We start from the raw sequence: 26533 nt of genomic DNA, 5'->3' as shown, positions 1-26533 counted from the left end.
GTAAACGATTCAAAGTCCCAAGTGGCTGCGTTGATATATTTATATTGGATCTGGTATACAGTATGTGTCTTGTTACCAATGCTTTGAAACAGCTTTACTTCACAGTTAATGTATACAAAATGTTGCTCCTGAAAAGTGGTCTACATTCTATCACAACAGAAATGCTCAACAAACATTTAATTCTTTAAGTGATTTGGACAGGACCAAGTGGGTCATCTGATAAATCCTTTATTGCGTGCCTATAGGACTAACAGAGACAAAGAACATCCACTTCTGAAATCACCAAAAAACCCAGAATAACTGAGCTGAAAAAAGTGCCCCTGGCAGTCTGCACCTGAAATAGGTGGGTTCCCCAGAGACCCCCTGATTGTCTATATGGAAGGGATACCCCTTAACTATTCTTCCCGTTTAGTGGAAGCTTATTTGTTCTTGCATAGTTTATAAAGGTGAGTTAAGGAGATGGGAGAGGAGCGCCAAACAGGACTTAATTGTTATGCTTCTTTTTCCATAGATCAGAGTTTCCTCGAGGTAAAACCAAATTGTTCCAGTTACAGTGACAAAAAATGGAAAGCAGAAATAGTTGTGACAGGCTGGCGCATTGGAGTGACAGATGTCCAAATAAATGGCTGAATGTGGGCAGGGGGAGGGCATGGCCACAGGCCATTCTAGCAGAAATTCTAGATTGTTATGTCCTGTCTACCCGTTGTACAGCACTGCGGAATATGATAGCCCTATAAAAGACAATTAATAAATAAATAAATAAATAATAATAATACATTGAAGTGGAGACCATTGGAAGCTGGGATTGACCTGGACTGATTTCCAGTCACTCTTGGAGAAATCCCAGATATGGTCACTTCCCAGTCTGGCTTTGAGAGACCAGGACATATCCTCTTCAATGTGACAATGATGTAATGAGCAAACAAACCCTAGTCAGTGGGCAAAAGGTTGGGGCAGGTCATCTGGCTCGAGACAGGCAGCATTTTTGTATAATTGATGGACTGGTTTTTTCCCAGTACAAATGTCTTCCTGACAGAGCTGTGGTGTATCCAGGGCCGGCCCAAGGCAAAATTCCGCCTGGGGCGAATTTTAAAATGCCGCCCCCCCCATTATCTACCCTTCCTCTCCCTCCGTCCCTGCCGCCCCCCCCCATTATCTACCCTTCCTCTCCCTCCGTCCCTGCCCCCCCCCCTTGTGCTTACCTTTCAGCAGTCCTGCGGAGAGTCTCCCTGTTCGGTCTCGGTGCCGGCTTGTAATGCTGAGCGCCGGAAATCTTCCGGCGCTCAGCATTACATGCCGGCACTGAGACCGAACAGGGAGACTCGCCGCAGAGGAGAGAGAGAGGGGCCCCTTTCTCTCTCTTTCGCTTTAAAAAAAAAAAAAAAAAAAAAAAAAAGGGGCTTGGGGCGGCAAAGTGCCGTCCCTTCAAAAGTGCCGCCTGGAGCGGTTGCCCCACTTGGCTCCATTGTCGGGCCGGCCCTGGGTGTATCTGTACACTAAGGACACGTATACACACACATACATACATACATACATACATACATCCTAGTCTTACATGAACATATTCATTTTAACCCCTTTAGGGACTAAAAGGTTTTAGGCATGCCATCTTGTTTTCAAGCATATTCTGCCCCACTCCCGTTTAGTTTAAGCTAACAAATAATATATTGTAGAGCTTTTTTATTTTCTTTAACAAACCCTTAGGCTTATAGATAAACCATTTAGTATGTTGTTTTTTTAGAAAATGTTCTTAAGGATTTACCTTAAAAATGAATGAATGTAGATATATTTAGGTGTTTTTCCTGATTTTGATGATATGCTACGGTATGTCATGTTTTTTGGATGTGGCAGAATCTCCCCATATATTTACAAAAGCAACACCACGAAAATGTAAAAGGAACCCCACCGACTATCTTGTGCTTCAAAGTGATTATGATGGCTGGATTCTCCCTTTAATGGGGTCTTCAGGGGCATTGAGCTGTCCCTTTAAAGTTGTATTTTCCATGATCAAGGTCCACCAGAATGTGTATTAATACAAATGGCCCTGGTGTTGATGCAGGGATATCTTTAAATTTGCACTGCTGTGTAAGTAAATACACTTTATGGACAAAAGCATTGGGACACCTGAGCATTACACCAACAGGGACTTTTTGTTTAATTAAAGAGTTTATTGTGCATAACAAACAGCAAAATAGCGTACAATAACAAGAACATTATGTAGCAAGACTGAGTGTACCTGTAAAAAGGCAAAATGCACCGCAGTACGATGTTGAATGGAAAAGCAATTGACTGGGCACACGATCCAAATAAAAGGGGGGGACAGAGAATCATAGTATGACGTACAATGTCAAGATGTTATTCAATTTTGATTTCCAAACAGAAATAATGTTTAAGTGTATACTTGCTAGAGGTGTAGTCGTGACCACTAATGGGTATAATGGGTGGGTATAGACAAGGGGCATTTCGCATTGACCTCAGTGGGTTGTGCAGCTCTGCCAGTGAAACCATCGACTACAATGTAAGGGGCTGTTGGAAAGAGACATCAATTCCTCCGTACATTAGGGGTAGGCAACCTTTTGGTAGTGGTGTGCCAGAGTAAAACCTTCAAGTCCCTTGGTGTGCCGGCAATAATTTCAAAGAGGAGCAACTGGTTGAGAAAAATTATATTCCTTAAACAAAAAGGAACATCATGAAAACTGCTTTTCTTTCAAAGAAAACCGCCGCACTGCAGAGGTGAAAATGTTGTTTGTTTGGAACCCAACCTCCTACCTACCCCCTGAAAAAAAATATGAATAAGACAAACAAGCCCCGTATTTGCAGGTATGCATAAATAATGTATGGAAACATAGCATAGCAGATATAGATCAACAGATTAACACAAAAAAACAGCTTTGCAGGTATAGATCATTAGGAATTCACACAAAATCTCTGCATTAAAGGTATAGATAAAATCCCATAAATTTGAGGCATAGATCACAGGTTGCACACCCCAAAGCCAGCCCTGGAGTCCACACTCTCCACATAGAAACTAACCAGCACGCAGATAACACACATATGATTTCCAATCTTTGTGCCCAAACAGCCCAACATATGACATTTTTGTCCCCAAACCGCACACCCTGTGCCATCTGTGTCCCCAAACCGCACACCCTGTGCCATCTTTGTCCCCAAACCGCACATCCTGTGCCATCTTTGTCCCATAAACATGCTACCTGTGCCACCTTTTATCCCATGAACACCCTGCCAGTGCCATCTTTGCCTTTCCAAAAATCAATTATTATTACATAATACACAAAGACACTTTTACAGTCACTCACTAATTTACACAATCATTAATTTTCTCACCCTTTCACACAATTTAGTTACACATTTATTAATGCATTATCACAAATTCATTAATTCTTTCACTCATTCACACAATTCTTCCACACATTAATTCATTTATTCTCTAACTCATTTACACAATTCATACACAAATTTATTTGTTCATTCTCTCACTCATTCTGACTCTGACTTTATTTCAATATTCTCATTACCCTCTTTTCTCACTATCTACCCCCTCTCCCCCTTTTCACTATCTACCCCCTCTCACTATCAAACCCTCTCTCCCCTTTTCTCACTATCTACCCCCTCTCCCCCTTCTTCTTACTATCTACCCCCCTCTCCCCCTCCTTCTTACTATCTACCCTCTCCCTCTCCCCCTTTTGTAGTTCACTTACCTTCAGACTTCCTGTGGTGGGAGCGCGAGGCTTCTGTCTTCAATGTCTTTGTCGCGGTGCGTGCTGCTTCACTGCTGAGCGCCGGAATATGACGTCATATTCCGGCGCTCAGCATGAAACACTGGCACCGCAACGAAGACACTGAAGACAGAAACCTCACAGAGGAGAGTGAGGGGTACCGAGCGGTTGCTGAAAACTTGAGCGACCTCATGGCGCCCCTCTCTCTCCTCTGCATCTAGCGCTTCCTCTTGGCTGCAAAAAAAAAAACGGCGGTTCAATTGGGGGGGCACAGAATGATGTAGGAGGGGCATGGCCCCCTCTGCCCCTCCCCTTGCTGACGCCACTGTGAGCAGTCGGCAGCCCGCGTGGCGCTCATTTGCACCCCGTGTTCCATGAGTTGCCGACCCCTGCATTAGATGAAGTTAACTCTCTTGCACCAGGTAGTATGTGTTGGTTAGATATGCTGTGGTTTGCTGCGACGGGGGGGACATGGTGAATTGCTGGTTTGATACCTATCTGATGGTCAGCTCTATTTTGTCCCAAAATTTGGACAGAGAGGGACATGACCACCAGATGTGGAAGAAGTCACCCCTATAGGACTGGCATTGCTAACATATCTCTGAGATTTCAGGAAAGAAGCTATGAAGGTCAGCAGGTACTGTGTACCATCTGGTGAGTATTTTGCATTGGGTTTCCTGTATGTGGGATGCAAACAGAACATTTTTGGTTAATAAAATCTTGTTCCATTGGCCCTGAGACAGTGACATGCCCAGGTCCCCTTCCCTGAGGTCTGAGGATATATGAGAGACTATGCTGGGGGTAGAATAGTTGTGTAAAGAATGGAGAGGAGATACCTGGGGGGTTGTCTGCATGCACAAGGATTTAAAAGGGATAAACTCAGTTGGCATAGTGTAAGTATGAGGGAAATTAGAACAAGTTGGAGATAAAAGAAAAACGTAAGCGGTCTGACTGGGGAAGTGATGTCTAGTTACTGTTGGAAGTTGGAAGCATAACATTGTACAAAATGTCTTGGTATTTTCCCTTCAACTTCCATATTAATGTCTATGTATTCAGAATGTGATGTCATAAAAGTCCCTGTTGGTGTAATGGTCAGGTGTCCCAATACTTTTGTCCATATAGTGTATCTGGCAATCGGACACACTGAACTAAATCTGAACATTGGAAATGTTTAACAATTTCGAATACGGTAACTTAATCCTTTAAATAGATTTATCACAGACGAGACAAGAACTGCAAAACTTTAACATTCATGTCAACAATTGTATCACTTATATTTTTAAAATAAGGCACAAACTGGATTTTTGGATGCTAGATTTTCCTCTAGATTTGTGTTCTAAAATAAAAGGATAAATAAAAGCTTAAGAGAAAATGTAATAATTAGTTGACGTTGATACCTTTTATTGGGCAAACATAGAAAATGACCATTAGCTTATGTAACTTTACACCTTTTTCTGTATTGGCCAAATTATGTTTCAAACAACCAAAAAACACAATATACAGGATTTACTGGAAGGTTAACAATATGACACCCTGATCCAAGAAGCAAGTAGCAAGACAGGATTTTCCACAAAATTAGGAGGACATGATTGACCCAAGCATGATTAGAGATCAAGACACAAAAAAGCTGTTTTGTTTGTTTCCCGTTTCAATGGCTACCAAGTCCTGCAATCTATCCTATGAAAAGACTTGGCCTCTGTAGCTTTCATGATCAAACATTTTTATTTTATTATTGAACAAACTGTGTTATCTCCAAGATTGTAGTTTACTCCCTTTCACAACCCAAGCAGGGCTGGCTACTGAGAAACTGAATGCTGCGGGACGGGTGTGATCATTGCTAGGCTGGGCTTGTGTTCTGACCATAAAGATGCTCTACCCATATCAATATAAGTCAACCTGGCAGCCAACAGTATCATAGATGGTGCAATTCATCCAAGGCCAGTCCAGAATTAACAGGTTATATAATAGGTTTTATATTTTTATAAGGTTTATTTCCACATCAATAAACTCTCCGCATGTAGAACTCTAGTTTCTAACTGGAGTTGTAAAAAAGTATTAGAAAATGTATTTTAAAAAAAAAAGTCCATAAGTAGAAACATGTTTTATGTAAAAAAGATAATTCACTTACACTTTATCTTGGTGTTTAGTAAATGAGCAAGGAATTGTAAGCTTAGAGCAGCTGCTCCCTCTTTTCCTCCCGCACCGGTATGTTTGATGCAATGGGGTCTAAGCAATATATGGCCATATAGGTGTTTTTTGAATGGTATTCACTGGGCATGCTTTGTTTTGTGTCATCTTAAATTGTTTTTCTTAAGTATTTTTAATTACACATAAGGTCGATTATTTACTAAAAAGATAAGGATAAGATGGTAGACCCTGAAATTACAATACATTTTTTACACATTCTGCTTAATCCTGTTCTATTTTTTTATCTAGCTTTTAAAGATTTGGTAAACATGGCTTTTTTTTGTTTAAGTACAAAGGTTAAATTATTTATAGTGACATTTTGTTTTTTTTCCTGTTCTTTCTTTCTTTGCAGGAATTTGAATGGTATGATGTAAAAAAAATCACCCCCCCACTCTACAAGCTGAATTCATATGTACTACAACGTTTCTAAGATAACTCTGATTGGGCTCCATGTGACCAACAGACATTCTATACATTTAACCACAGAAAATATTAAAAAATGTACAACTGCATGTCCTTCAATGGATCATATGTACCCCATATTTTAATAAAATGAAAACGTCACAAGTGTTTGGCAGTCTATTTGTTTTGTTGTACGGTACTTCGGTAGCTAAATCTCATGAAATGAACACAGTAAGAACTCAGTGTTGGTGCTTTTAATGTTTCCTTAGCAAGCCTCAGCCCCCCAAGTTAGAACGACCTCCCCTACAAGAACAAAAATATATGAAGGTTCTTTGAAGACAAGGCCTAATTTGCTATTAGTTACACCAGCTATGTGCCAAGAGCATCATGCTTCAGGCGTTTCATTGGTGAACATGATGGGCAGGGCTGAATGGTAGCCACACCTACTTGCACCAAGCTTCTTCTATTTTGACCAATTTATGTTACTTTCCATGCCTATTTCCGTTCCGTTTTATCCACATGCTCCCTCCCACAAAAGCCATTGTAATGATTTATGTTAGCTGTGGCCGCTGTGGCCTATATTGGGGATGCAATCAACAGTGATTGGGGACCGCCGGAACGATCCAACATATGAACGTCCACTACACAGCTCCACCACTAATACTATTTGTCATTATTACAATGCAGCCTCTTGTAGAGTGCCTGGGTATGCAAATATCTGGGGTAGATAAACGGGGTGTATCGGTGTGTCCGTTAAACAGCCAAAGGAGTCGTGATAAATACACAGTATTATACCATATATGTACTAGATATATATATACACATATACAGAGGCAAGAGAGGAGGCAGAGCTTTTTGGCAAAGAGACAAGGGAAAGAGACATTCAGAGTATTTGAGAGACGGTGAGTGAGAGTGTGAAAGAGCATGAGAGAGTGAATGAGGGTGTAAGAGAACATGAATGAGTGTGCAAAAGAGCATGAAAGAGTGAATAAGACCAAGTGAACTTCCTTGTCACTGATACAACCCCACACTACCTCTCACCCGTCTCTGTGCCTTATGTTTGTCACCCCATTACCTCAAGATCGTAAGCTTGCGAGCAGGGCTCTCTCCACCTAATGTATCGGTTTGTCTTAGTCCGTCAGTATGTTGGCGCTATATAAAAAAAAGATAACAATAATAGTAATGATAATAAAGAGGCAACGGATTTCGTTTCCGAATGTAACATACCCTCTGATTTTCGTCTGAACTGAAAGGGCAGGAAAGAAATTTGTTTTCCAGATTGAATAAAACAAAAATGAAATAAATTTGTTTTCTAATCAGACTCCCCCTCAAAGTAATTGGGGATATCAATTTGTTGGTTAATGTTTCAGATTAGTAGTTATTAAATGTAAAAGGTTATTTTAGTAGGAACTGTGAGAGTGGATTGTGCAATTACTTAAGAGAAAGAACGTGTATTTCTTTCTCTGGCTCGTCATGCACTGCATAGTGTATGCATACTGTGTTTGGTTTTGTGGTTTATGTTTTAAACCCTTTATTATTATTTTTATTGTTTTATATAGCGCCACCAAATTCCGTAGCGCGTCTACAATGGGTAGACAGGACATAACCAGTAGCATGTAACATTGCAATTTGACTTACAGAGACAACAGGTGAGGAGGGTCCTGCTCAGACCAGCTTAATGCGGTCATTTAAGGTTTAAAACAGAATCAGTCATTCCGATGTGCCTGTTATGAGTGTTTGTGGTTTTCACCTGGATCGCCACACAGGTCTGACAGGAATTCGTTAAATCTCAGCGCCTGGAGCCGGTAGGTGAAGACACCTGTGTAAAAGAACGATCTGGGACTCTGCCTAGGTAGCTACCGAAAGGAAAAGTAGGCAGGACGTGTCCTACACCTCCCCCCTCTCCTGCATTCCCTCTGTGTCAGTCCCTCTCTCTCTCACTCACACAGTGGCTGCTCGCGTCCCCGATCGGAGTAATCGCTGCCGAGGATCAGGATGTTTCAGTGGTGAGTGCTCTCCCGCTGGGAGTCTGAGAACACGGCTATAATTATTATTATTATTAATATTAGTATTATGCTGTTATCCGGGAACTTGGACATGTCATCTATATCTGCCTTTACCGTCCCGACACCCGCTCTCTATACGGGGAGCTCGTACTGCTTTACACTTTAGTAAGATTGTGGATCTGTGTAAAATATCCAGAAACGAGCCCACGTTCTAAAATAATGAGAGGCGCGTGTTATAGAAACAGTCCACGGTCACCAGTGACTGAACCAAGGAGAGCGCAATAGTCTCTCCGCTATCCGAAGCTATGCGAATCTCCGGGGTAACGGCCAAAGGAGACGTAAGAAACACAGTATTATACCATATATGTACTATATATACACAGTATTATACCATATATATGTACTATATACACAGTATTATACCACATAAGTTCTATATATATATATATACAGTATTATGCCATTATATATATACAATTATACTGTATATGTACTATATCCATTAGTATACTATATATATACACTATATACACATTAATATAACATATATGTACTTTATATATACGTATTAGTATACCATATACACATTATACATACATGTACTATATATATATGTATATATATATATACACATTATTATACCATGTATACACTATATACACGTGCTGATGTCATATATGCATGTATATGTATTTGGGGTGTGTTAGGGGCTGTATGGGTTTGTCTGTCAGCCTGTGTGTACGGCAGGTGTGCCGTGTGTCTGATGCACCCTCCGTGGCGTGTTCTGTGCGGAGTGAATATGTGATCGGTCGCTAGTTCCGTTTAGTAAAGCATATGACACGCGTGGAAGCTCAGACCCTCTGCTCTGGCAGTCCGTGGAATTGCGCCGTCTGTTAGTTCGGGCTGCCAGCGATCACTGACCGGGGAGCGCTAACCAGCGGCACTCGCGTCCCTTCCCCGGGCAGGAGGATCGTGTACCCAAAACCAAGCCCACACAATAGACTAACCCAGAAGTTTCCCTCCATGCAGGTGCATGTGAGTCACTAGCAGCTGATGTAGAAATGCATTACCGGCTGCTGCCTTTTGACGGAAAGCGAGTTTCTGAAAGACTGTGGCATCTATTCTTCTCTACACACTTAAAGTGGTCAACCCCAGTGAGCTGCTGCTGCTGGAGGAAGAGATTAGCTGGCCCTGTGTAATGTATACATAAATCAGTGAGAACTCTCCAGTCCCCTCATACTGTGCAATGAGGCAATTGAAACCACAACCCTCATGCACACTCTCCCTTTAGTAAATGAAACCAATAGTTCCTAGTAAATGGACATGGTTTGGGGAAGATATCATACAGTCTATTTGTGGAAGGATTAATGTATATATTATAACGTTCTTGTGCGTACATTTACATACAATGTAAATAGTTATATGTACATTTTATTTATTGTCTAGTCCCCTAGCACTGGCCCTTATTATTTGGATTCGGACTCTTGGGTTTACACAAGGTATAAATAACTTAAAACCATAAAAAGGTTAACATGAATAATTGTAATTGAAATCTAAAGTAAATCCTCAAATCAAATTCAGTATCTACTCCCTATAATCCAGTTATTGTGACTACAAATCACATGACTCTAAGCCAAATGCCATTGAAAGCTGCAGTGTCACATAGCAATCAAATTAATTTTTATTGTTTCTTAATTATCTCTATAACGAGACATCCACCTGTTTCCTGTGTAAAAGCCTCCGATATATAAGGGATCTTTAGATCATTATTTCATGTTTTAGAGAACTGGAGAGTAATAAATAACTAAAAAATACATTTCAGTTCCAGGAATAATGGGTTCGATTCAATGACATCATCAAACCTTAATTGGCCGCAATAGTGTAAAAAATGCTGCACTGAAACCATTGAAAACAAAGCACTTCAGTGAGGGGCACTGTGTGTCCAAACAACTATTCCCCCCACCGGTACATTTCAGACCATCAAATCTTTCATCTAATCTCCGTTAAACCTGACTAAACTAAATGCACAGCACCGGTTAATGACACTGCACAGGCGAGGAGAAATAAACGTCACAGAGTTTGTTTAACCATTTCAATATCTCATATGTTCTTGCTTTCCATATTCTCTCTTCTTTCTTCTCTCTGTCTTCTTCATCCGTGTCTTCGTAGACATAACCTCCTAATGAACTCCCGCCAAAATGGCAGAGCTTCTGGTGACCCCCCCCAGATCCTCCAATCAGGGGGAGTAGACGTCATGGAAAGCCCCACCATTTTGGCAGAAGTTTACTCAGGTAGTGTAAGGGCAGAATGGCGGAGCTCCCAGTGACGTCTTCTACCTCGAATCAGGGGGAGAGGACATCACCAGAAGCTCCCCTATTTTGGCAGAAGTTCGCCACGAGGTTATGACTGTGGAGATGCGGACGTAGAAAGAAAAGAGAAATGAGAAGATGAAGAACAAGAAGATGCGAGACGTGGAAGCAGAAGTGGTCGGCAGAGAAAGTAGGGAGACTCCGAGAGCGAGTAAAAGAGCCGGCAAATTTCAGATGAGTTTCTGTTAGTTAGATGGAAACATTGTTGCAAGTTTTCCCCTTTTGCTGTAACCAGCATTTCCTGTGGCAGTCAGTGTGCTCCAGCGTTGCGTCGTACATTTTCCTTTGATCTAATTGGTGGTTAAGTGGTTTGACCGTTTTCACGGCACGCACTGTGGTGTGATTAGGTGATAAGGTCGTTTGCGTGTATTTTGGCTGAGAGCGATAGTTCGTTTGCTTTTAGATTTGGCCAGGTCCGTTGAATCGAGGCCATTGTTTCCAATGCTGTATTGAGTTACAGAAGTGTTACAACTTAACATAATAGCCAACTTAAAAGCAGAATGTGTTATTTACAGGACAGGGCACAGCGCTATGTAACAGAAATTACTAATCACTTGTTATATTCCTGTGCAAAGTGAGATACTTTTAATTATTTTAGTAGCATACTTAATCTTTTTTTTATGTTCTATTGATTCATTTTAAGTCACGTGATCAGTGTCGCGTAGTCACAGCCACATGGTAAAAGTAGTCATCCTATCTTTAGGATAGCCTTGTATTCCCGACCTTGGTATAAAAAGCCATACCTTGATAGATTTGATGAGTCGACCATAAGCCATCTTCTTCCGCTTGTTATGTATCACAGGGATTAACTTTATCTACAAGCAACTAGCTACTGATAATATGAGTGTTTCTTATATATAGTGACACTTGATCCATCAGTTTCGCAATACTAAAATGGCATTAAATGTTGTGTAATGCACTTTTTTTGTTGTTGATTATAGCAACCAAATGGTCAACATGGGCATGTCAAAGCAATTTTTTGATTGAGTATACAAGGACTTTGATCTTATCCGTCGCCGCCACTAGTATGCTGACTCCAGGTTTGATTGTGTTTATTTAAGTACCAAACATACATTATACACTAGACTAACGGCAATGCAGCAGAGAACACAACAGTACAACAGTACACCTGAAACAGACGGTATTACAGAATACCAAGAAGCAGCAGTAATCACATCCTACAGTAACTCACCCCATTGCAAAAAGAAGGAGAAAGAAGTTGCTGTACTGTCCTGCAGTAAATAGGTATAGCTATTGTGATGCAAGCTTTTGCATTGCCCATAATATGGATCGTTTCTAAACTATTTCTATTCTATGTTTTGCAAAACTTCTGATGTTGACCATGTTTGGCCACGATCCTTGTATTCACTTATATGACATCTTGGGTGAACTAAAGGGATCACATACTTTGCTGAACCCCTTTTTTAATTAAAGGGATACTCCAGCCATCATATGCACTTTAATGCGTATTATGTCTGAGTGGTCCCTTAAATTCATGTTTTTCTCAAATTCTACATTAAAAGCGCTTAAAAAGTTTCTGTATTGGTTTTATGGGATTTAAATATCTGCTAAGATCTATTTGTACAACATGCCAGAGAGTGCAATTAATTAATTTTGTCTTTTTAATGAGCAGAAATATCATTTATTCTCGCACATACCTGTCTTTTAGTTAAAGATATGGTGTTTTATGTTCACTTGATTATTGTACCTGCCTATTGTCGTAGTGCATGTATAAAGGATGCTGCATGCATTCACTGGCTTTCCTAATGCTTGTTATGATATTTTGTGAAGGTTACACGTAGTTTTCTCTGTTAGTTCAAAGACATACGAATTGTAAGTCACGGTATTTTTTACCACTTTCCTGGTGAAATATAATATGCTCTCCATATCGTTTTAAAGGTCACTCCAACAGTTTTATGTGATATTGTAGTTGTAACTGATATTACTAACTGGCCCAAAGATAATATAGAAAACATGAAAAGGTCACAACTACAGTCTTCAATTTACTAGTTCCAACACCAATATGCACCTCAATACATATGATAGCTGTGCAGTCCCTTAAAGTTTTCACTGTTCCTTTTGCAAGTGCATGGGGGGATTCTGCAGAACGCCCCCATATGCATTCACCCTTTCTCCCTCCGCCTGCTATTTTCCTTGTGTGACATGTTTTCGGCTGACCTCCAGTCATCTCCAGGGCTGGCTCGGTGAACGCTAGAGATGGGGATCTCTTCAGACCCCCATCAACGTTCTCATTAAAAGACATTGAAGGCTACACACAGGGTTATGACAGAACCACGGACTGCTGCAAATAATTCCAAAGAAACTTCCACGAAATTGCTATTTTGTTTGTTTGAAAATCAGCTGGCAAGATATGAGTTTCACATTTTTTCATGTTGACAAGTTAGGCGCTTGTTCTTCAGGTCTGTTTAAATACAGCAGATTAATATTACATGGAGCAAGGCTACCCCTATCCCTTTAATGTGAACATACCCTCTTCCAGTCACCTATAGTGAGTAGAAGAGCTTTGGACATCGCTGGGAAGTAGATTTCTGCATATGGACACATTTTTTGTGTGGTTTTTGGCCATTTGTTTTGGGACTGTGGTTTCCTGCACTTTCATTTCAGAGAAAATTTAAAGGGTTTTTTCTAATCAGAACTGAAATTTGCTGTCACCCTCACACACTCTCGCTTATGCTATCACTAATGATCTCTCTCATGCTCTCCCTCACTCTTTCTTTTAATGTCTCCCTACCTTCTTCTCCAACCTTTTCCATGTCCCCATCTCCTATTCCATAGCTACACCGCTTGTCTTGTTTCTGTCTTTAGCTGGGGCAGGCAAAGGGGTGAATGCACATCCAACAGAACCCCCCCAAGTACTTGTGACAGGGATACCATAAAAATATGAAGGGACCTATAATGCATGTAATGACTGGAGTGTCCCTTTTAACTGAAAAAATTAAAATCCGCCATTTAAAAATAACCCTCACTTAGTCAGAACACAAATTGCGACCCTCATACAACACAAGACTTGAGCTGACAAGTCCAAATATTTTCATTGATGAGATGTACTAGTTTTTATTGCATGATTATGCCTCTTGTCATCCACAGATCTACTTTTTGCGAGTGACTGTTTCATTCCAGAAAATGTTGTTGCAAAACAATACAATGGTGTAATTAAAGTTTTCCACATCAACCACCCGTTCGCCTTCCCAATGGCGTCACCTTCCCTATTCCTTATTACCTTCACGGCCAGGGATGGTGAAACCCAACTTGTAACTGTCGTGGCCCAAATGGCATTCCGTAGCCCCTCGAATGCTATAATGAAAACATGCTAAAACATTTAAACCGTGGGTTGCCTTTTGCTTTGTCAATAGAGTAAATAACCCTTTAAAGGACACATTTCATCTGGGAATTCGCCGCTCAGTTCTCCGCAGCAGGAAGTAAACAGGAAATTTGTTTAAACGGACTTGGAATTGGTGTTGTGTAAAAACCAAAAATCACATTAAAATACATGCCTGAAGAAATTTAGAGGAATAAAAAATGTAGTATAACTTTATTTGTAGGGGCTGAGTCTAGTGTAGCACTAGTGAACAAATATATTTGTAAATATATATATATATATATGTGTATATAAAAGTGCACAGGATAAAAACCCAAGCAAAAAAGCTGAAGCAGTGACAGTCTTTAGACACTTGGCAGTTATTAAAATACATATCTACATATTCAACCTCAGAAATAAGTTGACCGAATAAAAGTCTCTTTACAGATTGTAATGGGGGGGAAAAAAAGATAAAAATATGTTTTAGTTAATGAATCTTGGCCAATAAACATAATTTTTCAAACTACAATCTATGGAACGTTTAATGGCACGTGGTAGATTTATCCCCTTTTTGTAAGTTTTCTTTCAGTGTTTTGTTGATAATGATTTTTTTTTTCTTATATTCTTTATTAAATTTTGTAGAAAAAACAATACAAAAAAGGAACAAAACAGACATATATACATAAAAGACTAGTAAAAATTCCACATACTCGGGTATTTACGGGGAATAACCCCAAATATATATAATATAGTATATAAAGTATATACTATATAAAGATCTTAATCATACGGTGTCTCCAACTTTATCTTGACATTACCACCAACTGAATGTTATGATATCATAGTCAACTTTCCCAAATCCGATGTTTTTTTAATGATATGGAATTGTTGATAATGAATTTAACGAGCGCCACTGATTTATATTATGTGAAATCTTGCATTCTGGTAAAAGTAATTCTAAAGTAAAAGGACTGAAAGTGGACGCAAATATTTTCTAATTCCGCTGTATCCTGGCCGTTCGGATATCTGTACCTTTCATTTCTATGTGGGGAATGTGGCAGGAATTTGCTGGGGGAGAAGAGGAAATGAGTAGAGATGTCCAGAGTATTGTGATGCTGGAAGACCAGGGAATCCTTCCTGTCCGTCTATCTTTTGGCAGTGTTTAATTATTTATTTTGTTAAAGAATAGAGTATTTTTGGTTATTTTAAATCTATGGTAAAACTAAGATAAGATACATACACATGCTTAATTTAAAACTATTTTTTTGGTGGGGAAAACTTTCCATATAAAGTTAATGGTGTTTTTTAATTGAAATGTGTATGATAAATGTTCCATGAAAAGGGACAGGTGAATACTATAAATGAGTTGTTTTGTATATATTTGATATGGGTATATGGCAAAGTTTAACAGGATGCAGTGTAAAATGATGTATTGTGTGTGGCGTGACATCAGTCCTAGACATTCACTAGTTAGTTTTTTATGTTTTCAGCAAGGTTTTCTGTTGGATCTTATTTTGTAAAGGGTATTTCACATAGAGCAGAGAAATGTGTGCTATGTGCATTGAGAAAGTGTATTTTAAATATGCTGTCTTTACAATTAAAGCGTATTAACTGGGGATATGTTTGATCATGTGTATAATCATTGTGTATGTTAGGGCATAGCTTAAAAAAATTATATACATAAATATATATATGTATAAATATATATATTCATACACAGTGCTTGGAACTATGAATGTGAAATTGTGATTGCCTGTGCGTTAGTGTGTTGATCGGGTTTACACATATATCTGTGTATCCATGGTCTGTTTTACATGCATCCAGGCTGCCAGGCAGTCCTCACAATGCAGAGTTTGATTCACATGTCCCTTCCCTCCCTGTTAGCCAGCTTTTACTGCTTACTGGGGAGAAAGACCCCATTCATAGCAAAGTCCCATTTAATTACCTGGAAACTGAAGAGGCTTCTCTGTAATGTAAACTTGTCATGCGGGGTGTGCGAGGGGGCACCTAGGAGCTGTTCAGAATCAGCATCGTTAACCTCTCTAGTTCTCTTTAGAGCCCCCATGTAATATTAGAACTGTTTGATGGAATACACCAAGCTTTTTCACTGTCATCCCCATCTCTGTTTCCAAGTAATAAAAACAACACATTTATTGAGTCTTGATGAAGTCTTGATGAAGTTGGGACAGTCCCTGTGAGCTACTTATAATAACCTAAGAATAAATGATAAAACTCTTTAATTTCTAGATATCTCTCTATCTATATGTATTTGTAAATGGGATAACAGTATGTGTCCAGTAGGTCCATTAGAAAAAACTATACATACTACGCATTATCCCCAACAATAAAGACTAATCTGATATGATAACAGCATGGTTCAAGTTATTAACACTGACGCATACCAGTAGTGAAGTCATAATGACCTCATAATAAAGGCAAATAGTGTAGCAGTAGCATATGTTATGTCCTTATATCATGTTACACATCCTTGAATGTATAAAATAAATAATGAAATATATACTCATTATAATGAGTATCACATCGTTACTGAGATAAAACCAGTTTGTTTTGTTTTGTATGGGGTCGGGGAATGTCTATTTAGCAATAGCTAGTCTTTAAATATGAGCAAAAAAACCATATAAAAATATGTAATTCAATGTCAACATTTGTTAGCAATATACGCATCCATAGTCTGGATGGAGTTAAATCTCCCTAAAGAATGGTGCACTTGGAATACTTTGGACATCTGTGAAGACAGGATCTGTAGGGTTTCATTTCTGGGGCTTAATCTCTCCAGGTTCCTACATATTTAAATCTGACACAAAATACGCTTGGACAAACAAAATAACAACTGTGTATTTTCTACCACCAGGAAGAAGAAAATATATAAGGGAGTGTGCCTCACTTTCTGCGTAGTCATAACATTAACTGTCTTACAAAGAGGATCACCACCTGGACTCTTCACCCAGAAGGGATCAAATCAACTCTTAAATACTCACAAAAGAGATGCTTATCCTAGCAACAATGGCTTCTGGGCACCCAAAACAAGCAAACACTTCACAGAGGTCCCTCCTACCCATGAACACCCTTCCGAGTGGGATGTAAATTCAATCAACTGCACAGCCAACTGGAACCTCACCAAGCTGGACTGGTTTAAGACACTGGAACCAAATTTCCAGCAATTCCTGCTGTACCGACACTGTCGTTATTTCCCAATGATTATTAACAATCCGCAGAAATGCATCGGGGACATCAAACTTCTTATCGTGGTTAAATCAATAATCACACAGCATGACCGTAGAGATGTGATCCGTAAAACCTGGGGAAAGGAAACAGAAGTGAATGGTAAAAAAATCCAGACTTTGTTTCTTTTGGGGACAGCAATGAAAGAAGAAGAACGAGACAATTACCAAAAGCTCCTTGAGTTTGAGAATCAGATATATGGAGACATTCTTCAATGGGACTTCCTAGATTCCTTCTTTAACCTGACCCTTAAAGAAGTGCATTTTCTAAAATGGATGAACATCTACTGCCAGGGAGCAAGCTATGTTTTTAAGGGAGATGATGATGTGTTTGTTAGCCCAACTAACATTCTAGACTACCTGGATGGCAATCGCAATCCTGACCTGTTTGTGGGAGATGTCCTGTTCAAAGCACGACCCATCCGTAGGAAAGAAAACAAGTACTACATACCCACCTCTCTTTACAACAAGAGCCAGTACCCTCCATATGCTGGTGGTGGAGGATTCGTTATGGCAGGTCCCTTGGTCAAAAAGTTGTACAAAGCATCAGAGACCTTGGAGTTATACCCCATTGATGATGTCTTCCTTGGGATGTGCTTGGAGGTGATCCACGTCAACCCTATCATGCATGAAGGGTTTAAAACATTTGGCATTGTTAAAAATAAAAATAGCAAGATGAACAAAGAGCCATGCTTTTTCAGGAGCATGTTAGTGGTACACAAACTTCTCCCTGTTGACCTTATGAACATGTGGAAACTTGTCCACAGTAACTTGACGTGTTCACGGAGGATTAACATACTCTAGTGCTTTTGCTATAGGACCTATGATGGGTAATGATGAACACCTGTGAGTTATTGTATATTAATTAAGCTTTGTGTTCCCTGGCAGGTTTAGGGAAAAGCTTTTGTAAAAAAGATCTTTATATGGCCTCTGGGTTTGAGGAATTTATGTGAAGTGAGGTTCCTCAAAGATGCCTATCCAGGGTACGAAATGGACTGAAGTTATAAAGCACATTTTTCAAGTACTGGGTCTTAATAATGTTGTATCTTGTGTTGGAAAGGCTACAGATATAATATATTTCTATCAGACTCTTCTGAATGGAGCCTTATACAACACAAGTCCGTAAGCCTTTTCATTGGGAATGCTATTTACACCGCATGGAACTGTGCTATGCAGTTATGTGGCAACCCGCAGACACATCAAGATCTCTGTGGATTTAGTGCCTGGGAGTTATGTCAAGGACTCTGAAGACATGACTTCAAATCATTTCATTTTACGTTGAACCTCCAAATCTAACGGCATTATGTTTTAATTCTGACTTTAACCATGATTGGTTTGTTTTGAAAATGTTTTCTTGAAAATTGTATATTGTTTTAATTTATAAAAGGAAATTTTAAATTAATATGTTATCATTGTTTTAAAACAAATTCACAAATTCATATGGTAATCTATAGGTGGGAGGATCATTTAGTACTATTTTCAACATTGAATCAAATATTGCCATTTCTACTGTACAACAACAACCTATAAGAGTTTCATTTGATAGGATAATGGTTTATAGGATAATGGTTGGTATATCACACTATTATAAATTAATTGATTACATATTAACTTTGGAAAAAATCCTGGCAGGAATTCAGGAATGGAACATGCAGCTGAATGAACTCAGGGGAAAGTTTTTAAATATTTGTATTCATACAGCATCAAAAAACAATTCAACAAGATACATCTTAGTTTGCCAGCCCCACTGTCACATTCCACTGGAATAGTTATTTTAGGGAATCAGAAATTATCATTGTACCATGACTATGATAATGAGCTGAACTCTATTATTAAAATGTATAAATTGTATTTTTTTATGAGACAAACCAACTTTTTCTTGTATTCTGTGATGCACCACCTAGTGCAGATCAGTGATCTAAATGTTTATTGATAATAAATATCCTTGATCGCTACATACCTACAAAATTACAGAGCATTGAAAAGGTACATTGCAAGATTATTGTATCCATTTTCTTAAAACAAAACCTACTGTTTACAATTATTTTGTCTAAGTCTGGAGTCTCTTTAGGTGAGTTGGAATGTTTAACCTGACTGGGAAGGGCCAAAAAAGAATAGAGAGCTGACCTGGGTTTGCCCTGTATAATGCATAATGAAGTCAGAAAGTTGGCATTTTCATCTCACCTACAAATAGCCAATGGCAATAATTACAATGAATAAACAAATAAAAACAGGTGGTGAAAGTGTATTAATTACTTAAAGAGGAGCTTAATTAGATAAAAATACATTTTTCAAAGTATAGTGGTGTTTTCTTCTTCAAATAGTTCTACATTTCTGTATAATGTTTTTAAACTGTATATTTATAATGTTATGTGTCTTGACTTTGCTATCTCACCTTGTGGAATACAATAGATATCTAAAATATGACCTAACCGACACTATTTGTGTTGTTTTTGTTTTTCTCCTCATGTATATGCGCTCCTTGGTTGTTTTGTTATAACCGACAAGAATGACAGTTTCCAGGTTTGCAGAGAGTTTACTGAAGCAAAAAAAAAGTACAACTTTAAAAAGTAAAAAAAATCAAGTGAGATAAAGCCTTTAAGCAAACTCTGATAATGGGATATACTGAGAAGACAATGACAACAGTAAAAACAAGCACAGTGTATCGATTGCTTTCGGCTAAAACATTTGAAATCAATATGGAAACTGTCTTTGTAAGGCTATCTTGTTTAAACACCCTCCTCAAATATACACTTGCATAGCAACATGCAATGATTTCTTTTTAGTTTTTTGTTGTTTCTATTAGTGATGGGAAGTTAGGATCAGTAAAGTGAATCGGTTCATTTCGAGTCGAAATGATCTGATTCATGACCCGATTCTTCGGATCACTCAGTGTGACTCACAGGAGTTTCTACTTACCAGTCCCTCCCTGCAATCACACTGACAATTGGCCCTGCCCCTTTTTGCTTCCCATTCCCTCCCTGCAGTCACACTAATGATTGGCCCCGCCCCTTTCCATATAACGTCCACACTGCTCAGCAACTCATCTAACAGTAAGTATAAAATTAATAATTGGGCTGCTGAAAGTTAGGGGAGGTGGGGTTAATTTAGGGGCAGTTATGGTTAATGGGGTGTTTAGGGTTAATTTAGGGGCAGTTATGGTTGATGGGATTTTTAGGGTTAATTTAGGGGCAGTTATGGTTGATGGGGTGTTTAGGGTTTATTTAGGGGCAGTTACGGTTGATGGGGTCTTTAGGGTTAATTTAATTAATTTAATAAGGTTAACTTAAGGTGCAGTTAGTGGTAAAGGGGGGGCAAAGTGAGGGGAATCTAAATCCTGGGGGCAGTGAGGATTAACTGCAGTTCACGATTCACGGACTGAACTGTTACAAATTAGTCGTTCAGTCTACTGAACTGATTCATCCGGATCATTGAAAAGAATCGGATCAAAAGAACGATTCGTTCCTGAACCGGACATCACTAGTATCTATGTGCGAACAAATACTGCTGACATGTCAACACAAGGAAACTTCAAAATAAAGGCTTGCTTTGAATTGCTCTTGAAGGGGCTCTGTCACTTTTGTTCCACATCTTCCATTTTTATACAGTAAATAAACTTGTGTTAATAGTTTGCTTGTATAAGCAATATATAGTAACGTAGTTACTTGGGACCAAAAAAGAAACATTGTTTTATTCACTACACGGTGAGCTGAGAGGAGAATTTCAAATTCCTCACTTTACTATTCATTACGAAGGGCCAACAGTGGCAGGATTCTCCAGCAATACAGGCCCTCCATATAGTATAATTTAATAGGTGAGGGCACGGAAGAAATCTCACTGTTATAACTATACATTACTAATGACCAGCCAAGCTCTTCCTGCAGCAGAAGCTCACATGTTTAGGACCTTCATAAGGTTAAGTAAAGTCAAGGAGTTAAAACCACAGCTTTCTGGCAACCTCTCGTCAGGTCTACCTTAAACAGAGCCCAAAGTCCATCAAATTGATCAAGAAAGCAAACCACTGGGGTTTTTTAGCACATATTGCTGAAAACATAATCCATCTTGATCAATATTACCTAAGCAAAAGGTAATGGTTGCCACCCTGAATACCAGAAAACATTTCACTTGGCAATATGTTCCAGATCCAAATCGGAACTGGCTTGTATGAAAAAAATCTTTTGCTTAATATAAAATCTGTTTTCTACGTCACTGTGTTTTCTGTAAGATTCTATAAATAAAAAGATCCCCAGACATGCTTTGAAATATACTTTTATGTGGTAACACTATAGCCATGATGGCAAAGTTTTTCTAAAGTAAAGAACCCCAAACTGTACCTTAATAAACATTCTTCTTTTGTGGGGCAAGTTAAGCAAGTTCCATGGAAAAAATGTTTGCATGGGTATGTGGGTACATTCGACTGATTGTAAAGCTTTTGCCTATGGGCATTACTTTGCGGTAATCACTAACAATAAGTTGGAAGCCCTATGACATTTTTCAATTCCATGACAATTTCTGGCACAGAGCACTTTTTTGTTTTATTCACAGCAGAGCCACTGGCCTTGAGGCTTCAATAATAAAAAAAGTGCTATGATTGAGAAAAATATATTTTCTTGTTTTTATTTCCTTTTATTTGCCAACCTGCCCCCCATAATGCTCTGTACATTTGGGTTGCCAACTTTCAAAAACGATACTTTTGTATAAATGGATAGATAGATGCTATTAGGGGGCCAGTATACCACATTTTCCAAAATCAGGACAAATACCTAAATACATTTTGTTTGTATTTTTTTTTATTTGCACTGGCTATATGTAATTTTTATAGGCAAAACTGTGAAAAATGTGGCCTTTTTCCTGATTTTTTCATTTTTTTTAGATTTTTCTTCCTACTAAATGATGCTTTATGTGTTTGTATATAAATATGCAAAGAAAGCCCTACTTATCCTGAAAAAAATATATACATTTTGTGCGGGTGCCCAAAACGAGTTACAGGGAAATCACAGTTAAATAAAGATATAGCAAACACATGAAAAATTCTCTTTTTGCTTTTTCAAAAAATATTGTAAAATAACCTTGGTCCTTAAAGGGTTAAAATAAGTCTGATGATCTCAAACATTTAAGTGTGACAAGTATGCCAAAAAAGAAGAAATCATGAAGGGGCAAATATTTTTTACAGCACTGTAACTAGCTAATAAACAGCTCAAACTGTCTTTTAAATCATAAGAAATCATGATGCTATTAAAATGTTTTTTGTAAATGTAATGTTTTACCTGGAACTCTGCTTAACAAATGCAGCCTTATGCCCCGCTAGCGTTGCCAAATGTTTATTTTTTGGGGAATTTTAAAACATGGAGTTTTTAAAATTCTGCTTCTTCCCTAGCTTTTTGTAGCTGATGCATATTCTTTTTTAGAAAGCTTTTGAGTGAAAATGCTATATTTGAGGCGTCTTAAATACAGATCCCGTTTATACATAATAATAGAGTGCTGCTTTACATAGAATATATCATCAACATTTTGTGTAATCATACATTACATACAATCCTACCCGAAATACAGCCTTATGCAGTGAAGTATAATTTTCAGAATCATTTAGTGTATAACTTTCAAAAATATACTCTTCACCCAACCAGGCAGAGTTAATGATTTTTATGAAAAAATTCCAACATATAAGGTACCTTATGATAAACGCAAAAAATGACTTATTGTGTTTAAAAAATCATGCATTAGTATATGTCTATTAAGACATTGCAATATATTATATAATATATATATATTCACATCACCACTGTGCCATCATCCGCTGACTGAGCTGCTGTACGTAAAGTTATTTTTAATCTTCACATTGTGCTAAAAGACAAGCATATGTAAATACATAGATGTATAGGTTTTCTTTCCTATGAGTATGTTATATATGCGCTTCTTTGTGTAATATCTTCTGCACCATTGATGCATACACTTTTGCGTCATTGTATAAATATATGAACAAGCTATTCAAGCTATTCATACATTTTTGAAAGCAACTTTTAAGCAACTTGAAAAAGCATAAATCACATTAATGTGATGAAGTCAATGTTTCTACTGCTACCAGCTTTGGTTGCTGGTTCTTGAACAATAGGTTGGCTTTTGTGGGACCAGTTGAGAGTTTCTAATAACCTTTTTCACATTGTATTCAATACATGATAGAAACATAGAATTTGATAGCATATAGCAACCATTAGGCACATCTAGTCTGACTGTTTTTTTTTTCTCTGATGTAAACCTTAATCAGTGCAAACTCTTGTTATCTTCCAGATTCCAGATAGCCATATACCCAACCCAGGCTAATAATGCTGCGCTTATTCAAAAACACGTTATGTTGCAAGACAAAAACAGGACACAAAGTGAATAAACACAAAAGTGTACGCGAACCTCCCTGCCCCTTTTTAATATACCATAACAGACTGTTTGTTCTGCCTTCCCCCAAGAATAAAAGACACAAAAAAAGACAAAAAAACCCCAAATGAACATTAAATGTTTCCGTACCGTTTAACCTAGAATCTGGATGTCATGGATTCCTCGTGTAAGCTCCTTAGACATAATTCCTCTGTGTTTTTTCTTTTTATCTATGAGTATCATGTAAGTATAAATTGCATGGGCCAGGCTGGCGAAATGCATCAAAAGAAAAAAAAAAAACATCAACAAAATGTGTTCTAACTTGCCAGAAAGTATTCTGATAACAAATGACACATGTACTTTAATGAATTTTGTTTACTCCACATTGTAGTGTTATGTTTGACTTGGCTAATGGGGAGCACATGGAGGGAGTCTCTCTGATTCACAATCCAGCTTGAGAAATGTCTGTGCACGACGGTACTGTTTGGTGAGACCAGCACGTCCAGATGGGATGAAGACCATGAGGATGCAGGGTGGCATGATTTCACTGTTTGCTGATACTATTTGTTCAATAGATTGAACTGTTTAACCAACAGAGCTGACACTTAACCTCTAGAAAAGCCACACACTGTGCAGGACAGTATATTAACCCTAAAAATAATTCATTACTTGCCATCTTTCATAGGAGTACATTCTATTCAACATTCTTGCTTGATAGATATGCTCACATAATGCTATTGGAGGACATGCACCTGCTTCTTTAGAAAGTACCGGTATATACCGGTGCATGTTCCCTGGTGCCTATTAAAGGATCATGCACATCCACAATTATCAACATCCTGATTCTTGATGCAGGGACACCAAAGTACCTTCAGTCAAGCCAAAGGTTGCCCCCTTTAAAATGCAGTTCTTCTTTTGAATTTGGGAAAATTGGACACAAGAGCTATAGTCTATTTTACTTTATTTTAAAAAAATATATTACTTAATATATAAATAAAAAAAAAATATATATCTAACTTTAAAAAAAAAATTCCTATATTATTTAATGTAATCGGGGAGAGCTAACAAGGTGATTGAGGGGAGGCCTATCTGCTTTGTAGTCACAATGCAGTAATGAAGGCTTTAGGCAGCATTTACACCATGAATATTTCCTTTATATGTTCATTTTAAGGACTTTCCATTTTCTTTATATACTTTAAGTGCTTTATGTCTTGGTGATAACTGGGTGAGGTTCATTAAACACGTCAATTTTCACTTTTGTAACAGCGCTACAGAATATAAATGTCATGTAATGTCAGCCATATGTTTAGGGGTGCTATTTTGCTTGCCACTGGGACCTAGTGGTGGTATTTTATTTCATTTTTGGAGACCCTTCTTAGAATACATTTTTTTATTTTTATTTTTCTAAATGTTCAAACCATGGAATGAATATGGAAATAAAGAAAAAAAGGCAACATAAAAAGGGAATTTCACTACTATCTCAATGCAGAGGCAGCTTTATTTTTTTTTTTTTTTCCAAAACATTGGGTGTGAGTTCTACATATATAATCATTTCATATGGGTACAGACATGAGCAAATTAATGAACTGTTTTGTAAATGCAGCCGGTGGTTAATTATCATATGAAATCTGTGCCTAGTTCTCAAGAAGGAAATTGTGAAGAGGAGGAAACAGCGCAGCATGACCCTACCAGGTTTCTTATATCCAGTACAACCTGTATTACTCATACAAATGCAATCTCGTTTTCAAGGTTGTCATCGAGAAGATGAGGAAATAGAAGAGTAAATAACCTCAGAACCTTATCAGATATTTCCCACTTCAAAATATCTTAGTCATTCTTGTAACATGTCACTTATTGCATAAAATGAAATAATTCTTGCTCACTGTGGACTTCCTTATTGTTTTTTTAAGGGGGCATACTAGTTTCCCCATGCAGTCCCACACTCCCGGAGAAGACGTCAGCGGGCAGTCTTGACTCTGTCCTGCAAGGGCAGGCCCCGGGTAGCCGGAGCGCAGAAGCTCCCACGTATGCTCCTGCAGGCCTAGGAGCGGGTGGATGGGGAAACAGGCAAATGCAATTCTGCAGAATACTTTTTTTGAAAGCTCAAAAGATATGCAAATGTTGATTTGACGTGCTGGCATTATGCTATGAGTGCGTTCTCAGGTAAGGGAATGGTTGTGCCTACCTGCATGTGTCCTTAAAGTGAATGTCCTTAAAGCCAGGTATGCCTGTATAGTATTTTGCACTAGCTGTTAAAGGAACATTCCAGCTCCACTTTCATGTCAAATGTACATTGGAGTTCATTTTGCATGCATCGTTGTGTTTCATTTTACAGCCGGCAGCCTGAATGTATTCACTAAACAGAGGGTTGTAGGTACAAACGGTCAGATGCAAAATTTAACGTCACTAACTATGCATTATGAACTCCACCAAGTTTATCTATTATATGGGGACATCTGGTAGGAGTAGATAAACTAATGAATGCATGTTCTCTTATTTCTGATCCCTGAAAATGAGTGCAGGTATGTGTGGCCAGCTGTGAGTTCTAGTACTTAATGACTTTTAGGCTCCAAATTATGTAGGTAACACCAGGATGAAAACAAGTTATTCACCCATAGAATCCCCACCTGGATTCTATCCTTTTCCATAGCTGGCAATGAGCATGTGAATGCTGCCAGCCATGCCGGTAAGAACTACATTTGCTGGGACCGGCGACATCTGCGACATCAGTCCAGTTGTCGGGAATATCCTTGGAAATTTGAGATTGTTGGCAGGTATATACATTTTGGACCTTTCAAATACAGTAGATGATAATGTTACAAAAAGCTGATTACATTTTTTAAAGCATTCCAGGGAAATTTCCATTCTTATTTACTTTTTAATACAAACCTGGTACTATACT

At 38.4% G+C, this 26533-nt stretch overlaps 1 protein-coding gene across 2 annotated transcripts; it reads left to right on the top strand.

Moving 5' to 3' along the window:
• The first annotated feature begins 8321 nt into the window (after nt 1–8321).
• Nucleotides 8322–18066, top strand: LOC149302282 (UDP-GlcNAc:betaGal beta-1,3-N-acetylglucosaminyltransferase 7-like). 2 transcript variants are annotated; one of them, XM_089482659.1, is made up of 2 exons: nt 8322–8332; nt 16893–18066. In XM_089482659.1, the coding sequence occupies exons 1-2, from the start codon at nt 8322–8324 to the stop codon at nt 18064–18066; spliced, it is 1185 nt and encodes a 394-aa protein (XP_089338785.1). The 2 variants fall into 2 exon arrangements, with proteins under 2 accessions (XP_089338785.1, XP_089338786.1); XM_089482660.1 differs by lacking the exon at nt 8322–8332 and adding an exon at nt 12173–12183.
• Nucleotides 18067–26533: the final 8467 nt, after the last annotated feature.

The sequence above is a fragment of the Sceloporus occidentalis genome, unplaced genomic scaffold, assembly GCF_023333645.1.
Source record: "Sceloporus occidentalis isolate IW3139 unplaced genomic scaffold, rSceOcc1.0.p SCAF_19, whole genome shotgun sequence".
Taxonomy (NCBI): Eukaryota; Metazoa; Chordata; class Lepidosauria; order Squamata; family Phrynosomatidae; genus Sceloporus; species Sceloporus occidentalis.
Note: the sequence above shows the minus strand (reverse complement) of the source record. Positions and strands in the feature narration are given on the sequence as shown.